The 22,438-nt window shown below is 38.9% G+C and overlaps 2 protein-coding genes across 2 annotated transcripts; one reads left to right on the top strand and one right to left on the bottom strand.

Annotated features, from left to right (window-relative positions):
• Positions 1-7: 7 nt before the first annotated feature.
• On the bottom strand, positions 8-5,333 carry LOC135472353 (A-kinase anchor protein 17A-like). The gene is made up of 4 exons (XM_064751821.1): positions 4,486-5,333; positions 3,479-3,627; positions 1,720-1,960; positions 8-932 (listed from the first exon to the last, which is right to left on the bottom strand). Exons 1-4 carry the CDS (start codon positions 5,260-5,262, stop codon positions 642-644), a joined length of 1,458 nt encoding a protein of 485 aa, XP_064607891.1. The 5' UTR covers positions 5,263-5,333; the 3' UTR covers positions 8-641.
• A 2,170-nt stretch (positions 5,334-7,503) lies between these two features.
• LOC135473776 (probable bifunctional dTTP/UTP pyrophosphatase/methyltransferase protein) lies at positions 7,504-21,567 on the top strand. Its single transcript, XM_064753669.1, has 6 exons — positions 7,504-7,648; positions 10,101-10,238; positions 11,887-11,990; positions 13,007-13,065; positions 15,775-15,895; positions 19,406-21,567. The coding sequence occupies exons 1-6, from the start codon at positions 7,559-7,561 to the stop codon at positions 19,554-19,556; spliced, it is 663 nt and encodes a 220-aa protein (XP_064609739.1). The 5' UTR covers positions 7,504-7,558; the 3' UTR covers positions 19,557-21,567.
• Positions 21,568-22,438: the final 871 nt, after the last annotated feature.

Consider the following 22,438-nt stretch of genomic DNA (forward strand, 5'->3'; position numbering starts at 1 on the left):
GCACATATTTAACAAATATCTTTTCACTCTTTTGTATGAAGTTTGTATCACTTTTGTTTCTCTTCTCAAACAGTAAAAACACTAACACTAAAAATAAGTGGTGGATAAGAAACCAATGAATGTAATTTTAAACTCAAACAAATACTTTACGTCAGAACTTGACTTAAAAATAAAATAAGAGTATTTTTGGAGAAATTCCTACATGATCACAAAACTTGTAAAACTCCTCCATACCATGGCCCTCTTCATTCATTATGAAAGTCAACAGGAACACCATCCTTTTTTTTAAAACATCTGAAAAGTTTTCATAACTTATTTCAGTACTAAAAACAAACTTACACTATAAGCAAATAAATAAAAAAATAGGATTAAAATGTTCTTCACAGAATGATTTCCAGGTGGGTTATTCTCCTCTACCTTAAGTAATCCAACAAATAATGAGACAAAATTTAACTTTAATGACATGGATGCAAAGATGACATGCAAATGATTCAGGAATGATAGTCACTGAGACTTAGAAATGGCAGTAGTCTATAAATGTCTTCACACCTTCATGGGAACAATATTTGACTCTCAGTGAAACATCACAGTTAATAGGTAAAGTCTCCTTCCTGTCTACTATCAGACAGGACACTCTTTAGTCATCTCTTCATGACTACAGCACTTTTGAGTTTCTTTTTCCCAGACAGTTTCTTCCTAAGTTCTTCTCTTTGCACCTCTTGCTTGCGCTCTTCTTTGGTTCTCCAGTTTTTAAGGATTTTTTCCCTTAGTTCTTTCTCCTGGTGTTCTAACCTAAGTTTTCGTTTTTTCCTCATCTCTTCTTTTCGTTTTTCCTCTTCTATTCTTCTTTTGTTCTCTAAAGCAAGCTGTCTTTTCCGTTCCTCTTCCAATTCCCTTTCTTTTTTCTCCAGATCTTCCTGAGCTTTGATGACCTGTAGAAAATAAATTTAATTTTGTATCTGCTAAAACAATTAATATATAATCAACTTAAGGGGCAATATTACAATGCGGGTGAAAACACCCATGAAGAAAGATCAGGCTTTCAGACTTTGCACTGTTTTCACCTTCTCACTTAATTCTCAGCATGAGAATGTCAGTATACTGTGAGAGTGAATTAGTTGGACATCATGCATGGTGTCTTCAGCATGATATTACACTCAGGCAGCATTAAACATGTCATACATGTTGGAATCACATTAAACCATACTATGGTTGGGTAAGGTATTACATGTGAGAGTGAATTAGTTGGGCATCATGCATGGTGTCTTCAGCATGATATTACACTCAGGCAGCATTAAACATGTCATACATGTTGGAATCACATTAAACCATACTATGGCTGGGTAAGGTATTACATGTGAGAGTGAATTAGTTGGGCATCATACATGGTGTCTTCAGCATGATATTACACTCAGGCAGCATTGAACATGTCATACATGTTGAAACCACATTAACCCATACTATTGCTGGGTAAGGTATTACATGTACCAGAAGGAGAAAATTTGTCTGTCAGTAGAAAACTGCCCTAAGCACATAAAAAACTGACAAACTACAGTGAACCCTAGTAGCTTTTGGTCTTTTCTGCAAAATCCTGAAAGTATGGTATCCTCAAATTTCATTCAAACTGATAATCTTAACATGAACATGTATATTCGCTGAAACATGTCAGATAAAGAAGGATTCAAAATGATTTTTTTTTAAACTAACTCATGATATTACCTTTACTCTTTCAAATAACTCAGTCAAAAGCCGGAGTGATTCAAGTTTCCTTTGAGCTATGAGGAATTTTCTTTCTTCCAAGGCAATCTTCAACTGGAGTTTTCTTTGCTCCTCTTCTTTCTTCTTCTCCAAGGCTTTAAGTTTGCGTTTCTCTTCTCGCTGCTTCCTGCGATCTTCACGGCGCTGTAATTTATCGAGACGCTTTCTCTCTCGTTCTCTCTCTTCATCTTCTTTTCTTTGTCTAAAATTTGAAAATGGGTCATCAGATTATTTCTCAATTAAAACCTGAAGCCAGCGTTTCTTTTTAAATTTTGACATCTACAGCAGTATTCATCATCGAGACTGCACTACCAGACACACTGATAACAAGAATCACCAGGCTAGCCAGACACCCGTCCACCCGTCCAACTGGACGGGCAATCCAGCCAAAAGGGGTATTTTGGACGGGCAAAATTTTGAATAAACATTTTTTGGGGGGGTTAAAAACAAAATAAATATATCTAAGATCGTTCCATCGAAACATACGTGAGGTCGTGTTGTTGTTGTTGTCTGCATTAGCGCTCGTAATCAGTGAGAGTGACGGCGATGAAGAAATTGTAGACGACCCACGAGACAGGAGTCCCATTAAGCACGCGGCAGGCACGGCTAGTCCCATCCCACAGACCAGTGCACTGTTTTAAAGTGTATTAACATTATATGTATGTATACTAGATTGTGAATATTTTTCTAATATGTAAGTTTTCAAAGTGTATTCATATATGTATTCAGATGACAGAAATGATGTTTGACATGCACTACTGTGTCACTGTGCCAAAAGTTAATTTCTCGACATAGATATGTGACTGATAGTACATGTATTGGAATTGTTTGTTGTTTTGTTTTGTTTTTTGTATTTTGCAAAGTTTATTTCTACCTACTGTGACTTAGCTGCTCAAATCGTATGGTGATTGGTGACACTACTCTTTTTAGTGAGTGACAGTCACAGATTCAGTGGTGATAATTTTGCCTGTTCTCAGTCTCAGTTGTAAGAGCTATGTATACTGTATTCTGATTTGGTTCCGTTGCATTTTAATGTAAAGTAGTGTAACTGTGAGTGACATGCACCTGCTGTGCCAAATTACCATACATTTTGATTGTTTTCCTTTTATATGTATTTTTGTGTATTTTATTGTTCACAGTTTATTTATTTCTATCTCCTGATTCACAGCATTCACACTTGAACTGTCAGAACTGCTGTGCCAAATTGCCATTGTTTTCCTTGCATCTGTATTGAATTGTGTATTTTACAGTTCAATTTGTTTTTTTACCTCCTGTTTCACACTTGGTTGTCCAAAGCATAACAGATTGTAACCTTACATAGTTTAATATAAAATTTATGTACTCTTAATAGTGATTCGCACTCAGTGTCAGTCATTGGTGGGAAAAATGTGATATATTGGGTGCCCCTAAAAACTGTCAATTTCTTGGGGTCCAAATAGTAATACATTATTTCCAGTGATATAATAGCAATTAAAGCTATTAAAAGGTCTTGATTTTCAATGATACAGTGGCGATAAAATGTCTCCGGCGGCAGACCCCCTGCTTATTTACGGGGGCCTCAAGCGGCGGCCCCCAAACCCCCTGCCTTTTGGACGCCCTATTGTCAGATCCTGGCTAATGCTCTGACAAGAATTGAAGTATACAACTACAGTCAGGAAAATCAATACAACAAAATCAAGTTTCAATCTAAAATCCTTGTACTAACAGATTCTCTACCAACCTTTCCTCTGCTTTCTTCCTCTCATCTTCTTCCCTCTCTTTGCGCACCTTTTCTTCTCTTTGACGCTCCAAGGTTTCTAGCTTCTCACGCTCAATACGTCTCTTTTTTATGGATTTGTCTGTCAGGTGTTTGGTTTTGTCAAAATCAACCTGTCCATCAGAGAAAGTAGTCTAGTACAGCATCAACATGAAATAAGCTAGTCCAGAGTAAAGTATGACTGAGTTTCTATGTATGCTTTTAAAACCTATATGTACTATGGTACTTTTATGACAAAATAAATACTGAAGAAACTACAGGTAGCATGCCTCCAGTTGTCTAAAACTTGGCTTTATAGTTTAGGTAACTGATAAACTACATGTACACAGGAGTCAGGTAAACATTTAGCTCCTCAAGAGTTTACATGTGCAGGTTCAAATCCAATCTATAATGTGATCACTACCCAGAAAGTTTGTCCTGTTATTTGAGTAACTGGCAAGGTTAAAACAGTAATCAAAATATAAACGAAAATTGTAAATTTACTCATTTAATGTTTTGATCTATAAAAATGAAAAATATTTCATTTATACAACATGTGCTATGGCTGACTGGTTTAAGGGTAGTAAAAACCTGGCTCTGACTGGGAGGAATCTAACACTGTACCAAGTACATCATCAGTCTTATGATTTGATTTAAACCACTGACCAGCCATCAGTAGGAGTTGGATTTAAGTAGACACCCTCACAATTGTAGGATCATCCTTTATTTACTTATTTGAAAGTCCAACTGTTGTGTAATGCAATACTTAAGTATTTTTCATCTACATGTGTGCACTGGCGGTTAATTTTATGGCGGGATCGAGTGCTGCACTGTCAATAGTAAACCACCAACCACTGGCAATTTACCGACAAACTTTTCAGCAAATATGAATTAGCTATTAGCTCCTGCGATAACTCAGTCAAGAAAATAATACATCCAATTACATACTATTTACATTTGTTATTACTGTGCACCACTGACAAAGCTTATACCTTTATGTTAGCAGTCCATGCCTTGCCATCTTCACCTTTGTACATCAGCTTCATGCCCCTCAGGGCGCTCATTGCCCTGTCAAACCCCACATATTCATTAAACTGAACAAATGCCTCAAAGGTCAGGTCTTGTCCAAATGAAAATGTCTGAATAGAGCCATGCTTCTGGGCTGCTACCATTTCTTTGCGGTAAGGATCAAGCATGGGTATATCTACACATCTCACACACCCAAACGTGTCAAAGACTTTTTTCAGGATATATTCACTGGGCTTGTCTTTGTCCTGATCCTTTCTGTTGGCAAACCACCTCGAAGGCAGATCCTTCAGATGTAATGTGTCAGGTCTTTCTCCGGACTTCATTTCATTCATGTGTTTGGCGTCTCTGAAAAACGACTCCCAATCATGTCGACTGGGAAAGTTCACCTTCGCTTCAGCTGCGCGCACTTTGAGACTTTCTGTGAAACCGCTCAGTTTAATCAATTTGCCCTCCAGTCGTGCCAACACGTTCTTCAGCATTCCCTTGTTTTCCACTTCACCCTCAAATCTTAAGAATTCCAGGGTGCTTTTGACTATTTTCAAAGAAATAAACATGTCTGGTTTGATCATGCTTTTCAGTTTCTCCATAACTTCCCAGTTGGAGATGCTTTTGCCAGGTGTTTTCAGTTGGGGAAGCTGAACACTGACATTTAGTTTCCCGATCGGCTTTAGAAACAAACCTTGAGGCTCGAAGAACTCCACTGCCTCTGAGGTATCATTACACACAGACGTGTTCGACATAATGGCAGATGTTGAGGCAACTCTATAACAGTTCTGTATCCAGTAAAGTACCGTACTCTATACTTGAATATGTGAACCTTGCCTTTCAGTTTCACTGATGCTACTATACTGAACACTTCCAAGTCTGACACTGGGGATTAGGAAAATGTATTTCCACATCTTATTGTTGTATGTACACATCTTAACCCTTTATTTCACCACCACGTGTCTTCAGGACTTCCTTACATTTCATTCGTCACGTAAACACAAAGGCATAACGATAAAAGCCTATCAAATGTTTGCAAACTCCATCTGTTCATTTCACTTATACAGTTCAGTTCTTGGAACACATGAGTCGAATACCCTTGCACATTGTATGCAACTGACCCGTGGTTTTTAAAACTAACAGTTTGTTCAGAAATAGTTTCAAACTGATTTCTCATTCAGAAAACGATGAGATCAGACAAAACTGAACGTTTTCAATGTGTAAACACACCTGTCTTCCATTTTTGTCTTTTGCTGCATTATCTCGTGTGCACAGTAATACTGGCCAACTTACATCCACAAAGAGACCGGAAATTTCCATGTCCCTCGTACATTTCCCTTTGTAGACGTAAACGTTCAATAATAGGACCGGCACCAGGAGATCGGTGTTCTATGCTGGAACTGACTTCCGCTAACAGCAACCAAAACAATCGCGAACCTATTTTTCCTTGTTGTCCCTGTTTGCATGAGAAGTGCGAACAACAGTCCTGGGAGAGTTAACGAGATCTACCACATCAGAGAGTAACATGCCAATTTACACTTATCATTCAAGTACTTATGACTTAATGTATGATAACCATTGGTTCCATTATTATTTTTTTTTGATATACCGGTAATTCAATCATGATTCTATCGCCTGTAGAAGAATGATAACAGGCAAAAGTGGTTGTAACTCATCAACTATCTGAAGAACCGACGTGCGCAGGCTAAGCCTTCAGTGCGAGCTTTTCTGTCGGTACCAGCAGGTAATTATATATCTCACATTTGACCCCAAAAAAGACATATATACACTAATGTAAGTGTAATACGAATGTCCAGTCCTCTCTTGGAGGAGATTCTATCTGTAGCTTCCCTGCAGCGGCATCATTGAAAACTGATAACTGCTTCTCTCTCATGCTATACCATCCTTATTCACTACCTAGGCCTGTGTATTATTTCTTACATTGTTCTTAGAGGATCGGTGTATTATGTTGTTTTGGAAAATGGTTTGTGCAGAATCTGTAAAGAATTTTAATAAAATCCAATCTCCTCTTGCAAGTGATTTTGGAGAAATATATATATATATATATATATATATGCTTGGTGTTTATGAATAAATTTGAAGTATTTTTATTCCCATCATTTATATTCCCGTGAATGATTGTCTATCATCATCATCATTAGCACCGATAATTGATTATAGAATAGTTCTGAAAAAATGTTGGCGTAAGGGCCTGAATTTTGGGTTTATTGGGGTTTCCGTACCGGCACTGAAGGAAATTTCACTTATACGACGGCAGACAGCATTGTGGTGGGCAAAAAAAAAAACAGACAGAGCTTGAAGGAAACCTACGACCATCCGTATGTTGCTGAAAGACCTTTCCACGTACGGCCGGAAAAAAAGCCAGCATGAGGTGGACCTGAACTCGCAGCTAGCGACCACATTGCATGGGGAGAGGCTCTGGGTCATTTGGCGTACTGGCACGCTAACCTCCTCGGCCACGGAAGCCCACTCTATTGTTATAAACAGGTGAAAATATGGAATGGGATCAACTATTTTTCATTCAGCTCAGTGTATTTTTCCACGCAAACGTGAAATTCTGACAGTGTAAACCTACATTACTCCATACTCTCTACGCTCGATTTACACATGTATGTATACATGAAAACATGTAACAGATGCTTTTCATGTGTGCAGAAAAACGCTGGAGCTTAAAACGTCGGTTTTAAGATATTTTGATTAATGTAAGAGGCACGCGGTCTCTGCGTGGAGCAGCAGTGCCCTCATGCGGGTCCCAGTAACAGAATGAAGAGAATGAAGAGTACTGTACCAACCGTTCCACGATTAGTACTGGGCAGCCTACATCCATGTGCAGCACGTCCACGAGGAGAACGGACATCTCTACACCGTCCTTCTCATGGATGTCCGTTGTGCTGGTGGATGTACTTCCGGTCCCCTCGTGGATGTAGGCTGACGAAAACTGTTGCAACCATCAGTACTGTTAGGCTACCAATAAATGTACGCGTGTCCAACAAAAAGCGCCGCGGTAAACAAATAATATATATCAACAAGATGCTACAGCCAATAATGCACGTGTTGAATGCGAAAAAAATCGTGTTAGCCAGCGGTTCACCTAGACGAAAACAAATCCTTGAAAATATTGTGAGTGAAATGAAATTATTTCAAACGTTGTATCTGGCATGCCTGGGCAGCGAAGATAGCTGGATGGTCTTCCCAGAATGTGCGTTAGGTGAAAGCCATATTTATTTATTTATTTGATTGTTCTTTTACGCCGTAGGCTACTCAAGAATAATTCACTTATACAAAGGCGGCCAGCATTATGGTGGGAGAAAACTGGGCAGTGCCCTGGGGAAACCTATGACCATTTACACGTTGCTGGCAGACCTTCCCACGTACGGGGAGCTGGACTCGAACTCACAGTGACTGCACTCGAACTCACAGTGTCTGCATGTGGGAGGCCCATAGCTGACAAATAGCTAGCAGTGGATCGTTTGATTGTGTGAACTAGGGAGGTTCCTGGGTCATGACCCCCTCGGCCACGGAGGCCCCGATGAATGCATTAAACTGCAATACTAAACCTACATGTAGGAGTACTAGTGGTAGGCTTACTATTATAGCCTGTAGCATACATGTAGGCATAAATTGTAGGCATCATGAGACCATGATAATAATTTTCTTTTTATCCACATATGACACATGTGAGTGAACAAATCTTTTCAATACATACCAAAGTACTATCTGGGAGTAAGATGGATGATCTATCTATCTTTAATAATCCCAGGTAATATTTGTTTGAAGACTGAAATTAAACAACTAAATCATTCCTTGTAATTTTGTTAACTTTACACATTTCCATGTACTTGAAAAGCTGACAACCCCATATTATACCATATTTATAGGTCTACTGATATGTAAATGGTTATATCATGTTTGCCCTGGTGATGTCTTCGGCCAGTCTTACTGCATAATTCCACTGCATTGATCAGTTTTTTCTATGACAACAGTTAAATTTTGACCTACATTTTCAGTGAAGGGCAGGGCGAGGCAGCTGTCATATGAGCTAGGTATCCTAGCATGAATTACAAATTTATGCCATTGCAGCTGAGCAGTGATATCAATCTATGCTGTTCCATTTGTGTCATTAGAAGGCACTTGTAACAACCCCCCAAAATTGATATCGACTTTATGTGTCAAGTTTTTACATGTTAAAAGCCCAAATAAAATTGGACGTCGCATTTCAAAACACGATGTCATGTTTTAAATGGGCTAATAGCCTGCAAAACTTTGATGCACAGTTGATGTCAACTTTTAAAACAAGATGTCAAGTTTTGATTTTTTTCAAGTTTTGGAGAAAATACTACATCTTAAAAAACATGTGTCATGATGTTGAGCATTTGTCAGCTTTTTTGTATCTTAAATGTCCATTTAAAACTTCATATTCGGTTTGAAACGCATCTTCGAATTTAAATTGGCCAGTAACGTGCAACTTGATGTGGAAACTTGATGTCATCTGCTGAAACTTAATATCAAGTTAAGGATGGTAAAAGCACATCAAGACTCGATGCTTTCACTTTGTGCATCTACTTTTACTCTTTTGGAACGGAATATCGAGTTTTGTTTCAGTTGTGTCATATTAATTGTAACTCAAAACTGGGATCAGGTCTGTATGACTGACCATATGATTGGTACTGTGCTAAATCAAATTAACGTTTGCCTATATATTTAGTATTCTTGAAACATTTTATCACAGAGTATATTTACAGTCACAGAGTATATTTAACGAGATAAACTATGCATTTTTGGGAGCGTTTTTGTGTGACATGGTATTGGATATAGGTTGAAAGAAATATGACTGCTGAGTTTATGATACTGAGCTAAATTAATGTTTTGAAAATATTAAAATAGTTAAATTATACATACATACAACATTTATACTTTAAGGTTTATTGTTGTGATTACAGACACACATTTATCCCTGTGCCACTAACTTGCACATACACTATACATTCAGTTGGTAATTTGGTAGCGGGAGCTCTGGCTAGTGGGCAGTTTGGTACCAGGAGTTCTGGATAGTGGGCATTTTGGTATCGGGAGTTCTAGCTAGTGGGCATTTTGGTAGCGGGAGTTCTGGCTAGTGGGCATTTTGTTATCGGGAGTTCTAGCTAGTGGGCATTTTGGTACCAGGTGTTCTGGATAGTGGGCATTTTGGTATTGGGAGTTCTAGCTAGTGGGCATTTTGGTAGCGGGAGTTCTGGCTAGTGGGCATTTTGGTACTAGGGTTCTGGCTCGTGGGCATTTTGGTACTGGGAGTTCAGGCAAGTAGGCATTTTGGTAGCGGGAGTTCTGGCAAGGGGGCATGTTGGTAGCAGAGTTCTGGCAAATGGACATTTTGGTACCTGGAGTTCTGGCAAGTGGGCATTTTGGTACTGGGAGTTCTGGCTAGAGGGCAGTCCTCAAAGGATTTGTAATAATCATGTGCAGTTCCACCATCATACATTTTTAAAATGACATTACTTCTTGTGCACTATGATAGCAATATTACAGATACATACATGTAATTACCTGTCTTTGACTTTTTTTTCTGATTTTGCAGGGTTTGAAATTCGAAGTGATTCCCTCATTATTCGAAGAAAATCTGGACAAAACCAAATTTGAACATGTTTACGATTTTGTGAAAGAAACAGCAAGGAAAAAAGTGTTAGACGTTGCCATGAGAATGGGAAAACAAAAGGTAATTGCTTTTAGTACTCTTTAGTAGTATTGTATTTTTATGAACATTCATTTGATTTTATGTGTGTTTTACTGAGTACTTGAGAATTTTTCATAACCGGTATGTTATAGGTGTGACAGAACTGCTTCGATTATTAGAAATAGTTAGAATGTCCGGAGCACAGAAACCTGGCCTCGGGGTCTCAAAACGATCTTAGACTCAAATCCAAATTCCAGTCATTAAACTTGGTAAGTTCCTTTCCATTATTTTAGCTGAAATTTGTTATACAAGAACTTCCATGTACCCAGGATTTACGTTGTCAAGCAATATTTTGACCTTGTTACGTAAGAAATAACAACTTACATAAGAAATAACAACGATCTAAGATCGCTTTGTGATCCAGGGGCCTGGGGTCAAACATAGGTTGAGTCAAACCAAAAAACTAGGAAACAGGAAACAGGTTGGCCCGGTGTCATTTTAATCTGACCGTGTGGGGTATCATATCTGGTGTCTTCAGCATGATACTTCTGAGGCAGCAGCATTTCGGTGGCATGGGCTCGACATACTACTGGACGATACAGCATTTATCAATAACAACATATCTCCTTGTCATCATGTCACTGAAAAATTGCTAAGTACCATGTGAAACCCAAAGCATACATACATCCATACTTATATAGTGTGACAGTGGTCAGATTTACGGGAGTTTAGAGGATATGAACGTGCACAGAGCTTCGTTAGGTATATGTACACTAAGGTAACTATCTTAAAGACAAGGCCGAAGCAGCAAAAGCCAAATTTAAACACGCAACCTCATTTGTGATGCAGTCCATAAGCCTGAACAAGCAGCATTTTATTTAGTGTCTAGAAACTTGAATTGAGGAAGTATACTCTGTGTGTGTGTGCTACAATGTACACATCAAACGATAAATTTAAAATATCAAAATATTTTGACAATATTATGATAATAAATTTGTATGATTCTGACTAAGAGGATACTCATTGAAGAGATATTTGCGTTTGTTTTTTAATGTAAATAACATCTGTAAATTTATGATAACTACACATGCATATACTTTTTTTAAAACTTATTGTATTGTTCTGGTAACTAAATACATGTGCTTGGATAGTGTTCTACAGGATGACTGTGTTTAGTAGTTCTTATCTTACTCCCTACAGTGCATGCATCCCTTTCTACCTTTCACTTTACATCACTGCCACCAATAGACAAACTTGGCCTCTGGAACATGTGAGATGCAAGTAGGCTTGTTTAGGATTAGCCTCATCACCTGTGTCCTGCCGCAGAACTATTTAATCAGCATTCATCAATAAAATTATTTTAGGTGTTGGTTAGAATCATGTTGCACGTTCTCTAGATAAAGAGAAAGCATGTGTCTAAAGTATTACTAGAGGCCAGGGTTCAGACAAATCATTTGTGTTTTTTTGACATCACTTCCTGCCTCATCACCGTGACCTCGGTGTTGTTCAAGATTTCTGTACAAAATTTTCTGTTGGTGGCAGTGATGTAAAGCGAAAGGTAGAGAGCAACGCATGCCCTGTAAGCAGTATGAGTTCTTATTTGTCAAGTCACAACAACAAATTACAGAGTCATATTGTTTAGGAGTATATGCAGAATATATTAATCAAATATAGATTTATCATGTTTCAGACATGCTCTGACCTGTACATTGGAGCAGACACTGTTGTTACCATGGACAACCAGATTTATGAAAAACCTACAAGTGTGGAAAATGCGTTTGAAACTTTATCTAAGTGAGTGGGTTTGAAAACAAAAATTGTTTTATAAAGTCAATAATCTACATTATTATGCCTTATTCTGTTAAATGTAATGTTCAGTGATAAAAGGCTCAAACAAATCTAATATCAACAAGTTCGTGGTTTTTTATTTACAAGAGTTATCTCCCCTTGTCTGCTCTCTGGCATCTGGTTGTCTAAAAGTAAAGTTTGATAATAATTTGGCAATTGAAAGCTCAGCTATTTAACATATCAACTATCAGTAAGACATGAAATTTTCTTTTTTTTGTCCATGCACCTCATCCAAAACTACTGTGACGATTTCACTGAAACTTACCATACTTCTTGCCTAATATTGAAACTTGTGCATGCTTAAGTTTAGTGGTAATCAGTTAATTATTTTCATAACTACGCCCATTTAGGACTTTGCCTTACAGCGCTTTCCATGCGTTCATATTTTGTACATTACTTCCAAACTGGTTTTACCAGTAGTGCAATCAATGAACATCAAGAATGATTCGTGAAACAATCTATATAAAGCTAAATTAAGCAACACGACTTCCTGTCATTTCTTGTAAGGTTTTCGTAGTTTTCTTTCTTTTATTTTGGAAATGTTGGGGGGATGGAAGGGTGGTATTTCGGACATCCTGATTCTTCATTTTTTTCCCTATTTTCCTAATAATATAATGTAACACACCGTGTCATTGGATGGAATAGCGTGAATTAAATGTCTGCTCTCCATTTAACTCAAGGCTTCCCACTCATGGAATGTCATTGCCTTTAGCTAACAAATCCCGGTATCCTGTCTCATTGCATTTAATTTCGCACATTATCGTTTTAATCTTTGTGAATATGGAAAATATATATACATGTAGCAGACTGAGAGGGAATATGTGCCACAGGGGGTATATTTAAATATATACCAGTACCAACAAAAATACTTCTTGTGTCTTATTGTAGCATAATTAATAATGGTATTAATGCAGGAAATATTGTGTAGTTGATCTTCTGCTGTGTTTATTCTGTATCTCCAGATTTAGTGGACGATATCACACAGTATACACAGGTGTTGTTCTGCTGAGGCCTAAAGCAGGTAAGAAGCATTTGTGGTGTCATGTAAAATATTCAGTGCCATTTGTCACAGAAGAAAACAATGAGTTCTACTGTCATTTGGACGTTCTGTGTAGCTCGTCCTCGAGTATTCCATCGTTGTAGGCCTACATGTATAAATTTTTCAAAATGACATCTGAAAACATCAGACCGAAACATTACATCAGCAGTGGTTTTTCATGACTAGGTTAACTCTGTAGCACTGTACCACATTTCTCCACAAGACAGCTGACAGATATGCATCCATCCCTGTGCAAGAATTGCTTTTCCTGAGTTACCTCCCCTGTACTATAGGACTCTGAAGCCATAAGTCAAATAATTGTCTGGAGTGATGCATGTGGAGAGCTAGTCATACTAGAACTAGTCAGGGATAAACAAAGGCAGGGCCTCCGTGGCCTAGTGATTAGGGTGTTAGCGCAGAATAATGACAAGGAGCCTCTCACCAATGCAATGGCTACCAGGTCATTGCCATCTCGTGCAGGCCTCCTTGCTTGTTGTACAAACTGAATATTGTGACAACAACGTGCGGATGGTTGGGGTTTCCCCCGGTTTATGCTCAGCTTTTAGCGACAGTCTGATCAGATTATTATTATTATTTTCATTTTACCCCATTTCAGGTGCACAGCGTAATAAAGCTTTCCATGCATACAGCCAAATAGGCAAGCTGAAGACACGTTTAGTTATTGTGAGGTGGTACTCAAAGCTCTATATATCACACGGATGATATGTGTATATAATATCTGACAAAATGTCTTAGTTTAGAGGTCAGTATTTGAAAGTATCACCCGACTTCAGCGTTGTGCAGTTTTACAAACTACTCATTCAGGCGAGCTACTGGTGTTCTCTGAATGCTTTAATTGTTTATCCCGTCAGCATATGGTACTGGAGGGATTAGGTTATAACAATGTCTGTCCATCTGTCATTCTGCCTGTCCATGGGTCTCTCTTTATTCACAACCTGCTTGCAGTGTAAGCCTAACTGCTTCAAATAAAGATTTCATGTTTGGTATACAGGCTCATATTGTGATTAACTGGGCTCTCACGTAAACAGGGACTGTTTCAATAAAATTTCTGGTTTCTAAAGCAACAAACGGAAACAGCATTTCCTGAGCTTTGCACAAAGCAAGGCTGTTGTGCTTGGTGGAATTAATGTGTCACGCTCACTTCATGTTAGCATCATGGGTTTGTTAGGAGCAGTGCTCACAAACAATGATACAATTAACACTTACAATGGGACAAATGGTACACGCATGGAAACCATGGGAATCTGAAATTTGGTCAACACGTGTTTATCGCTGTATGTATTCTAGCCGATGGCTGCCATACTTGATGGCTGCTGTTTGGGTGTGGCCTTCCTCGCTTCAGTCTCCTACATGTACATGTATGCCTGTCTGGAAGTGTCTTATAGCTCTTAAGCAGTTCATTAGCTTCAGGTGACAAACTATCTGGACACCTCTTATTCCAACACTTGACAACCAGTATTCCCATACATCATCAGTGACATTATCAATATGGTCCATAAAGCTCACCTTACCATCCAAAGGATTAATTTAATAGTGGAGGGAAACACAACAGAATAAGTCAAAGAAAACTTTTGTAGATACTCAGTGTACATTTCCTTACGTTAAGTATCCAAAAACTATTTGCAGTACAGCAGCAGTTTTAATAGTTTTTTTACTGAAGTTTTTTTCATTTTTTTGTAGGCTTCAGTAGATACATATAGTATGATTGCTCATGGCTGTTCACATGTACTGGTATCCATTTCTGATAGGTTTTCCAAATCAATGCAAAGTACCTTAAATGATTGTTTGAAAGAGTTCTTGCATGTGCTGTGACTAGATGCAGTGTCATGACTGGTTTGTGTGTAGCTTAACTGAAAACAGTGTCATGTCTGGCTCGTGTGTACTTTGACTGGATGTAGTGTCATGCTTGGTTTGTGTGTACCTTAAATAGATGCAGTGTCATGCCGGGTTTGTGGGTACCTTAAATGGATGCAGTGTCATGCCTGGTTTGTGTGTACTGTGACTGGATGAAGTGTCATGCCTGGTTTGTGGGTACCTTAAATGAATGCAGTGTCATGCCTGGTTTGTGTGTACCTTAAATGGATGCAGTGTCATGCCAGGTTTTTGTGTACATTGAAAGGATGCAGTGTCATGTCTGGTTTGGGTGTACTTTGACTGGAAGCAGTGTCATGCCATGTTTGTGTGTACTGTGACTGGATGAAGTGTCATGCCTGGTTTGCATTGTACTGTGGTGGATGCAGTGCCATATCTGGTTTGGGTGTACTTTGACTGGAAGCAGTGTCATGCCAGGTTTGTGTGTAATGTGAGTGGATGCAGTGTCATGTCTGGTTTGTGTGTACTTTGACTGGAAGCAGTGTCATGCCAGGGGTTTGTGTATACTGTGGTGGATGCAGTGCCATGTCTGGTTTGTATGTACTGTGACTGGATGCAGTGTCATGCCTGGTTTGTGTGTACTGTGACTGGATGCAATGTCATGCCTGGTCTGTGTGTATTGCGACTGGAATCAGTGTAAATTGCCACACATGTCAAAATGACTAAGCAGTAAGACTCCTCTCATAAGACTAGAGACTATCACTTCATAATAACAGAAAAAGAGGAAATTTGCCAAATATCTTGCATTTTTCTGGAGAGTGGAAATACTAATTATTGGCATGATGTTGGGAATTTCAGATGGCTGTTTAACCTCAGAGGAAGGCTATCATATGTCACAATTCCATGAAACCACAGAGGTTTTGATGACAGACATGACACCAGAAGTGATCCAGGCGTACATTGACACTGGAGAACCCATGTATGTAAACAGCTTCCAAAACTGTGTTCACACTCGTCATTTCTCAGCTCTGTATGTCAATATTTACAAGTATCAAAGTTACAGACTGTATTTTGAGCCATTTTATTCATTTTCAACAAAATAATGGCCATTTTTGTTTTCTTTTGTGAACTTTAAAATGTGACTGGATTGTTTTAGTGGTACAGCACATTATGACAGCACAAACCAGTGGGCGACTTTGATTGCGAGAGTAAGACTTTCCAGAGTGCTTTGTTTAACAGGGCAAAATCACGTCCCCCAGATTTTTTAATCTGTTATGATATAAAATGTAACCTGACAGTCATGCACCATAATTTTTTTGTGACAAACAACTGGTGAAGGGATTAGGATGGTTTAAGGATAGCTTTCTCTACTTGTGCACACAGTTCTTACATTTTAAGGCTGATGTTTCATCATGGTTACTTACCTCAAAGTCGGGAGACCTTGGATCCAACCTTGGTTGGGTCATACCAAAGGCCTAAGGGAAAATTAAAAATGGTCCTTAATGCTGTCTTGCTTTACACTCAGCAGTGAGAGGCTAGAGCAAGGAAACAGGACTGGCTGGCCTGGTATAAGTATAATGTGACTGGGTGAGGTGTCATGTCTAGTGTCTTTGGCATGATACTTCAGTGGGGGCAACATTTTGGCAGCAAGGACTCAACCCTGTCGCAAGGAAACATGGTGTATATACACACACATCTAATGACTCTGCTTCGTCATATGACAAATTGTTATTAAAAGTATGACATAAGGCCTCATGTGTACGTGGCTCAGTTGGTTAGCTCGCTAGCGCAGGGTAATGACCCAGGAGCCTCTCACCAATGCAGTGACTGTGAGTTCATGTCCAGCTCATGCTGTCTTCCTCTTTGGCCATACATGGGAAGGACTGCAGCAACCTACCGATGGTCGTGGATTTTCCCCCACTTTGATTCGTCATGGTTATTGCAGTTTTTTGGTACACTTTTTCTAAATTTGTATGATGTTTGTTTCATTATTGTGCTGGAACACACCACTCTAAATTACATATCAGTATGGCATGATTTCATCATTATTTTATTTATTTATTTATTTGACTGTTATTTAACATTTTACTGGAGAAGTTTTCATTCCGTTTCATGAATGGAGCAAACAGAAGTGCCCATGGTAAACCACCATGATTGACGTTATGGTCACTGCAGCATTCGCCTGGTAAACCAGCAGTATTCTAGATTGATATGGAACATGTTTAATCATTGTAACTTTATTATTCTTTCAGGACACATTACCTCAGTGTAGTATGGTGAATGTTTTCATCATGGTAGAACTTCATTATCGTAGACATCTCATGTTTTCCCCTGTAGGGGCCTCCATGGCTCAGTTTGTTAGTGCGCTAGTGCAGCATAATGACCCTGGAGCCTCTCACCAGTGTGGTCAATGTGAGTTCAAGTCCAGCTTATGCTGGCTTCCTCTCTGTTTGTGGGAAGGTCTGTCAGCAGCCTGTGGGAAGGGCTGGCCGCCGTTGTATAAGTAAAATATTCTTGAGTACGGTGTAAAACGCCAATCAAATAAATAAATAAATTTTCCCCTGTATAGTCTGAGGTGCTGTTTATCTTTTACCCACGACTACACTTCTTCTAACAATATGAAATATACAGAGAGGTTCTTTGGCATGTGTTCTTCACAGTGTTTTTCTGAACCAATGTTATTAAAGAAGTGATGGAAATTAATTCACACTCAGTGTACCATCTCACACTCTAGTTACATATATCCTTTGGTTAGGGCTACGTTTCGACTGAGTGGAACATAATACAAATTCACCTCAGTTAATTTTAAACACCATCAGTGTGTTATTCCAGAACCATTTTACTCTTTGCTTTTAGAAAATAGAGCTCTTAAGTGGATGTATTGAATAATGGCCTGTCCATCCACTCTTGCAGGCAGTTGCACTTGATGCACACTGCAAACTGCATTTCATTTTTCTCTCTGATAATTATCTTGCGTAATGGTTTGAACATAGAAGATTGCAAAAATTCATTGGGTCAAACTTTTTTTGTTTGTTTTTTTGTTTTTGTTTTTTTTTTGCTCTAGCTATGTTTTTTCTTGCCTCTGTCATACTGCATTACGCTGTTGCTAATGGTTTAGTCACTGGTAATGGTGTGACCTCATTTTTACTCTACGACCTCTGTCACTAATGTGAAAGATGGGGTGACCACCTTGTGCTTTAGTGGTGGACTTAGTTTATCGATGAATGGTATGTGTCACAGAAGTTACTCTTCATCAATTCTGACTCAGCCTGGTAATCTGCCATCAAACACAAAATTTCTGTATGACTCAAACGATGCCATGGATGTACAACTGGGATTGGAATCATGTGATCCTGCACTGGAGTTTTCTCTTGTTCCAGCAGGTTTCTCTAGCTGACTGAGTCAAACTGGAAGCTGTCAGCTGGTGATTCAGCCCTGGGCGCTGATCATCGCATGTTGTCAGATCAGGGAACAGTTAAGGTCAACGTAACCTGCTGAGGTGAAGGCGGCCTTCAGGCTGTAGCATTAGCATCAAGACTACCCTTACAAAAACTACCTCAACAGATAACCCAATAAACCCGCCCAGTTTTAACAGATTTTCTTCAACTCATTCAGGCCACGTTCATTTCACTGCATGGGATGCATGTTCCTTTCACCGAATCAGGGTGACATGAATTTCTTTGTGAATGCGCCAAATCTATTAATAAATAGTGACTGAAAGATTGCTGTAATGTTACTTAATTTGTTCTCAGAAATTATAAATAAAAGGTAAATATAAATTTTAATTACAAAAATGTAATGTACTGTTAATGTACTGTACACATGTCGAACACTGCCAATACAGTTTGATTTCCCCTGGATTCCATCAGTGATTCCCACATGATATGATCTCGAGCTAACTGTATTGACCAAGGTGCAGTTTTGTTTCCCTTATTCCCTTTGTTTCCCACTGCTTTCCTTATGATGTGATCTCAAGCGGAGTGTGTCCAGTAAACGAGTGTGGTGCAGTTTGGTTTCTTCTGAGTTCCTACATTGGTTTCCTCTGGGTTCCTACATTGATTTCCTCGTGTTGTGATCTCTGGTCAAGTGTCAAGTACCAGAGTGAGATGTAGTTTGGTTTCTCCGAGATTTCCACAAAGGTATCCTTATGATATGATTTTGAGCTAAATGTATCAAGTACCTGAGAAAGGCTTAGTTTGGTTTCTCCAAGGTTCCTACACTTGTCTCCTCATTAAATTATCACAAGCTAAGTACACCAACAACCAGAGTGTGATGCAGTTAACACTAGGTTTCCTCATAATATGATCATGAACTAATCAAAAAAGCAAGATGCGGTTCGGTTTCTCCTGGTTTCATCACGATATGATCATGAACCACATGAATCAAGTAGTTTGGTTTCCCCCAGGTTCCAACATCAGCTTCCTCATGATATTTATCTCAAGCGTCAGTCAAACAATAAATGTATAGTGTTGTTCTTTTCTCTTCACAGGGACAAGGCCGGTGGGTACGGGATACAGGCTTTAGGGTCTACCTTGGTGGAAGGAATTAAGGGAGATTATTTCAATGTGATGGGATTTCCAGTGTTCAGATTTGCCAAGGAACTTGTCAGCTTGTATGGACAGCCTAACAAAGAGACATAGTTACCCTGGAGGTCAGGTAGTGACTTGTTACCATTGAGGTATGGCAATCCGGCTATTCTATGATGTGTGGATCACCATGACCTCTGTCAGATACAGCAGGGAGCCCTGACAGCACCTTGTGGGCCCTGATGAACAAGTGTCTACACAGACCAGTGAAGAGAGTGTGATAGCATCCTACCAATCTCTTACTGGTAATCCCTGATAATCTTAATTTATCCAGTTTTTAGCACTTCCATTTTATCACTCATTTGACACTTTCATCATTACAACTGCCAATTAGCTACAGAAAAGGAAAGCAAGCTAAAAAGATGTAAGAAAAATTGCTGATTGTTTCTGAAATGCATTTTCATGATGAGAGACCTTGATTATACATATACATGCCTACAAACTGCTTGGTATTAATGTTAAAGCGGTTTTTAAACCTCATAAAGCTCTTTAAAAAAATTTTTTTTTAAAAATATGTAATGTTTTCATTGATGCATTCTTACCACATTGTGAGAATAAGCCTACTTAACTACATTCAAGAATATTTCACTTATACATGTACGATGGCGACCAGCATTATGGTGGAAGGAAACCGGGCAGAGTCGGGGGAAACCTACAACCATCCACAGGTCGCTGACAGAGAGGCCAAAGATGATGCCCTTGAACTCACAGCGACCACATTGGTGAGAGGCTCTTCAGTCTTTGTGCCGGGCCGGCGCATTAACCACAGAGGCTCCGTCTGATTTTTAGTTTTGGGCAGATTTTTACTTGTACATGTATGTACCTTAATAGAGGAGTTTTGAGTTCGAACTCTTTTGTCATCAATAGTGAAATCAGTCCTACTGTGTCATGTTAATTGTGAAAATGTTAGGCAACCTTTGCTGACATTAATTTACTAATCACCTGTCTCACCCTTTCCCAGAGGCACAAATGACGCCTCTCTCCTTTAGGAACTTCTCAAGTTCACAATCATTGATTCTCAATCTTCTCTTTCATTTCTCCACTTTAAATTACTTTTTATGACACTTTTTTCAGACACCCATGTTATAGCAAAAATAACTATCTTTTAATAGCTAACATTTTTGACAGGTTGCACAATACAGTTGGACTTTTTCTACCTTCAGCGATAAAAGAGTTCGAACTCCAAACTCCTCTATTCTTCAACCTTTTCTATCACTTCTGCAACCAATATTTTGAACGTTTTGAGAGAATTGTGGGTTGTAGAGAAAAAATGTGCACAGCTTTATGAAGCTTGCATCTTTAATGACACAGACAAATCATTTTAGCTTCATTTTAATAAATGTGTGTATGAACTCCTCTGAAAAAGATTTACAGTGTTATCCTGCGTATTTATGCATTTTATTACTTTCCTCAACATGAGTTCAGATAGCATTTGCTTGTAACATAGTTGCATGTCAAAAAGTCTTGTTTTTCTCCATGTACATGTATAAGTAAAAGGTTGCAAAGCATCCATGTGATGGCTTTTTTCTATTCATTTTGTTTTATATCTCACCTGTACAATGTACAAGCATAACTAATGTTGTACCTGAGCATCAGGGTCTAATAACGTTCAGAGCAATGTTCAGGTAAATGTGCAATCTTAAAAAGTATGTATTGAGGTCAGAGTTTGCACACGCGTAGAGCACAATAACGCGAGGGTGATGTGCCATCATTGATGAACTGTATGCATATTAATTACCTCAACTGACAAAATTTACCGCTTACGTCATTGTGGATTAGAATTGGTGTTAAAGGAGAAGAAAACTTAAAAGCATGACACTATAGGCTGAAAAGAGCACATTTTTTTTCTATCTGGTGGTGCCTGCTGCATAATTTTGAAATTTTTCCTCGCCATACACGTAAAGCCTAAAATGGCAAAGCTGGCATAAATCGCTGAGTTGATCGCGTCCTCCATCTTTAACACCCTGTAATTTATGCTGGGGGTGTGTTGCCTCTCAGCCAATGAGAGTCTTTAAAACTGTCGGCTTGTTCGCGTAAACTCGGAACCTACTTCCAACATTCCAGTTTCCCGATTGTCAAGCAGAAAATGAACTGTACTGTTCGCTACCTTCTGGGAAGAAGCGTTCTACTGGAAATGTACGAACTGCACTTCGGTGGTTTCCGACGGCAATTCCCCTCCTAACACAAAAGACTTTAGGACTAGTGTTTAGGCGAAATGGAGTGGCCCACTGTGTATTTTGGCGCTGACTTTATTTATAATTTATCAAATTGAGATACATTTTACAATTTTTTTTATAGCATGCACCTGCGAGGAAATGCATACCCTTTTCAATGGTATTTGATTAATATTTAAATTTTCTTCTCCTTTAAGGTGAATGTAAGGGGTGGTATCTAAAAAGTACTGCATATATTGAGCTGAGGTTTTGCATACATTTAAAACACATTAACACCTGGGGGATGTTGCTTCGTCGATCTTTTGTGTTGAGGTATGTACTGCCAAGAACAAATAGTCTCTTTTGCATAATAGAATCAATGTTAAGGTAAATATTAGGGGTGGTATCTCATAAAAATACTGGGGGCCTGCGTGGTTCAGTTGGTTTGCGCACTAGCGCACCGTAATGACCCAGGAGTCTCTCACCAATGTGGTTGCTGTGAGTTCAAGTCCAGCTCATGCTGGCTTCCTCTCCAGTCGTACGTGGGAAGGTCTGGCAGCAACCTGCGGATGATTGTGGGTTTCACCTGGGCTCTGCCCGGTTTCCACCCACAATAATGCTGGTCACCGTCGTATAAGTGGAATATTCTTGAGTACGGCGTAAAACACCAATCAAATAAATAAGTAAATAAATAAAAATACAGCATGCATTGAGCTCAGGTTTTGCATGCTTGCAAAGCAGAGTAACACCAGAGGGATGTTTCATTGCTCATGACCATCATGT

Source organism: Liolophura sinensis, chromosome 8 (genome assembly GCF_032854445.1).
Source record: "Liolophura sinensis isolate JHLJ2023 chromosome 8, CUHK_Ljap_v2, whole genome shotgun sequence".
In the NCBI taxonomy this organism is placed as follows: Eukaryota; Metazoa; Mollusca; class Polyplacophora; order Chitonida; family Chitonidae; genus Liolophura; species Liolophura sinensis.

Coding starts and splice junctions, on each gene's coding strand:
- LOC135472353 (XM_064751821.1), bottom strand. CDS start 5,262: ATGTCGAACACGTCTGTGTGTAATGATACCTCAGAGGCAGTGGAGTTC. Junction 1,961..3,478: donor AGGAAGAAAGCAGAGGAAAG/GTTGGTAGAGAA, acceptor TTCAAATTTTAG/ACAAAGAAAAGAAGATGAAG. Junction 933..1,719: donor AGTTATTTGAAAGAGTAAAG/GTAATATCATGA, acceptor TATTTTCTACAG/GTCATCAAAGCTCAGGAAGA.
- LOC135473776 (XM_064753669.1), top strand. CDS start 7,559: ATGCTACAGCCAATAATGCACGTGTTGAATGCGAAAAAAATCGTGTTA. Junction 13,066..15,774: donor TCTGCTGAGGCCTAAAGCAG/GTAAGAAGCATT, acceptor TGGGAATTTCAG/ATGGCTGTTTAACCTCAGAG. Junction 15,896..19,405: donor ATTGACACTGGAGAACCCAT/GTATGTAAACAG, acceptor TTCTCTTCACAG/GGACAAGGCCGGTGGGTACG.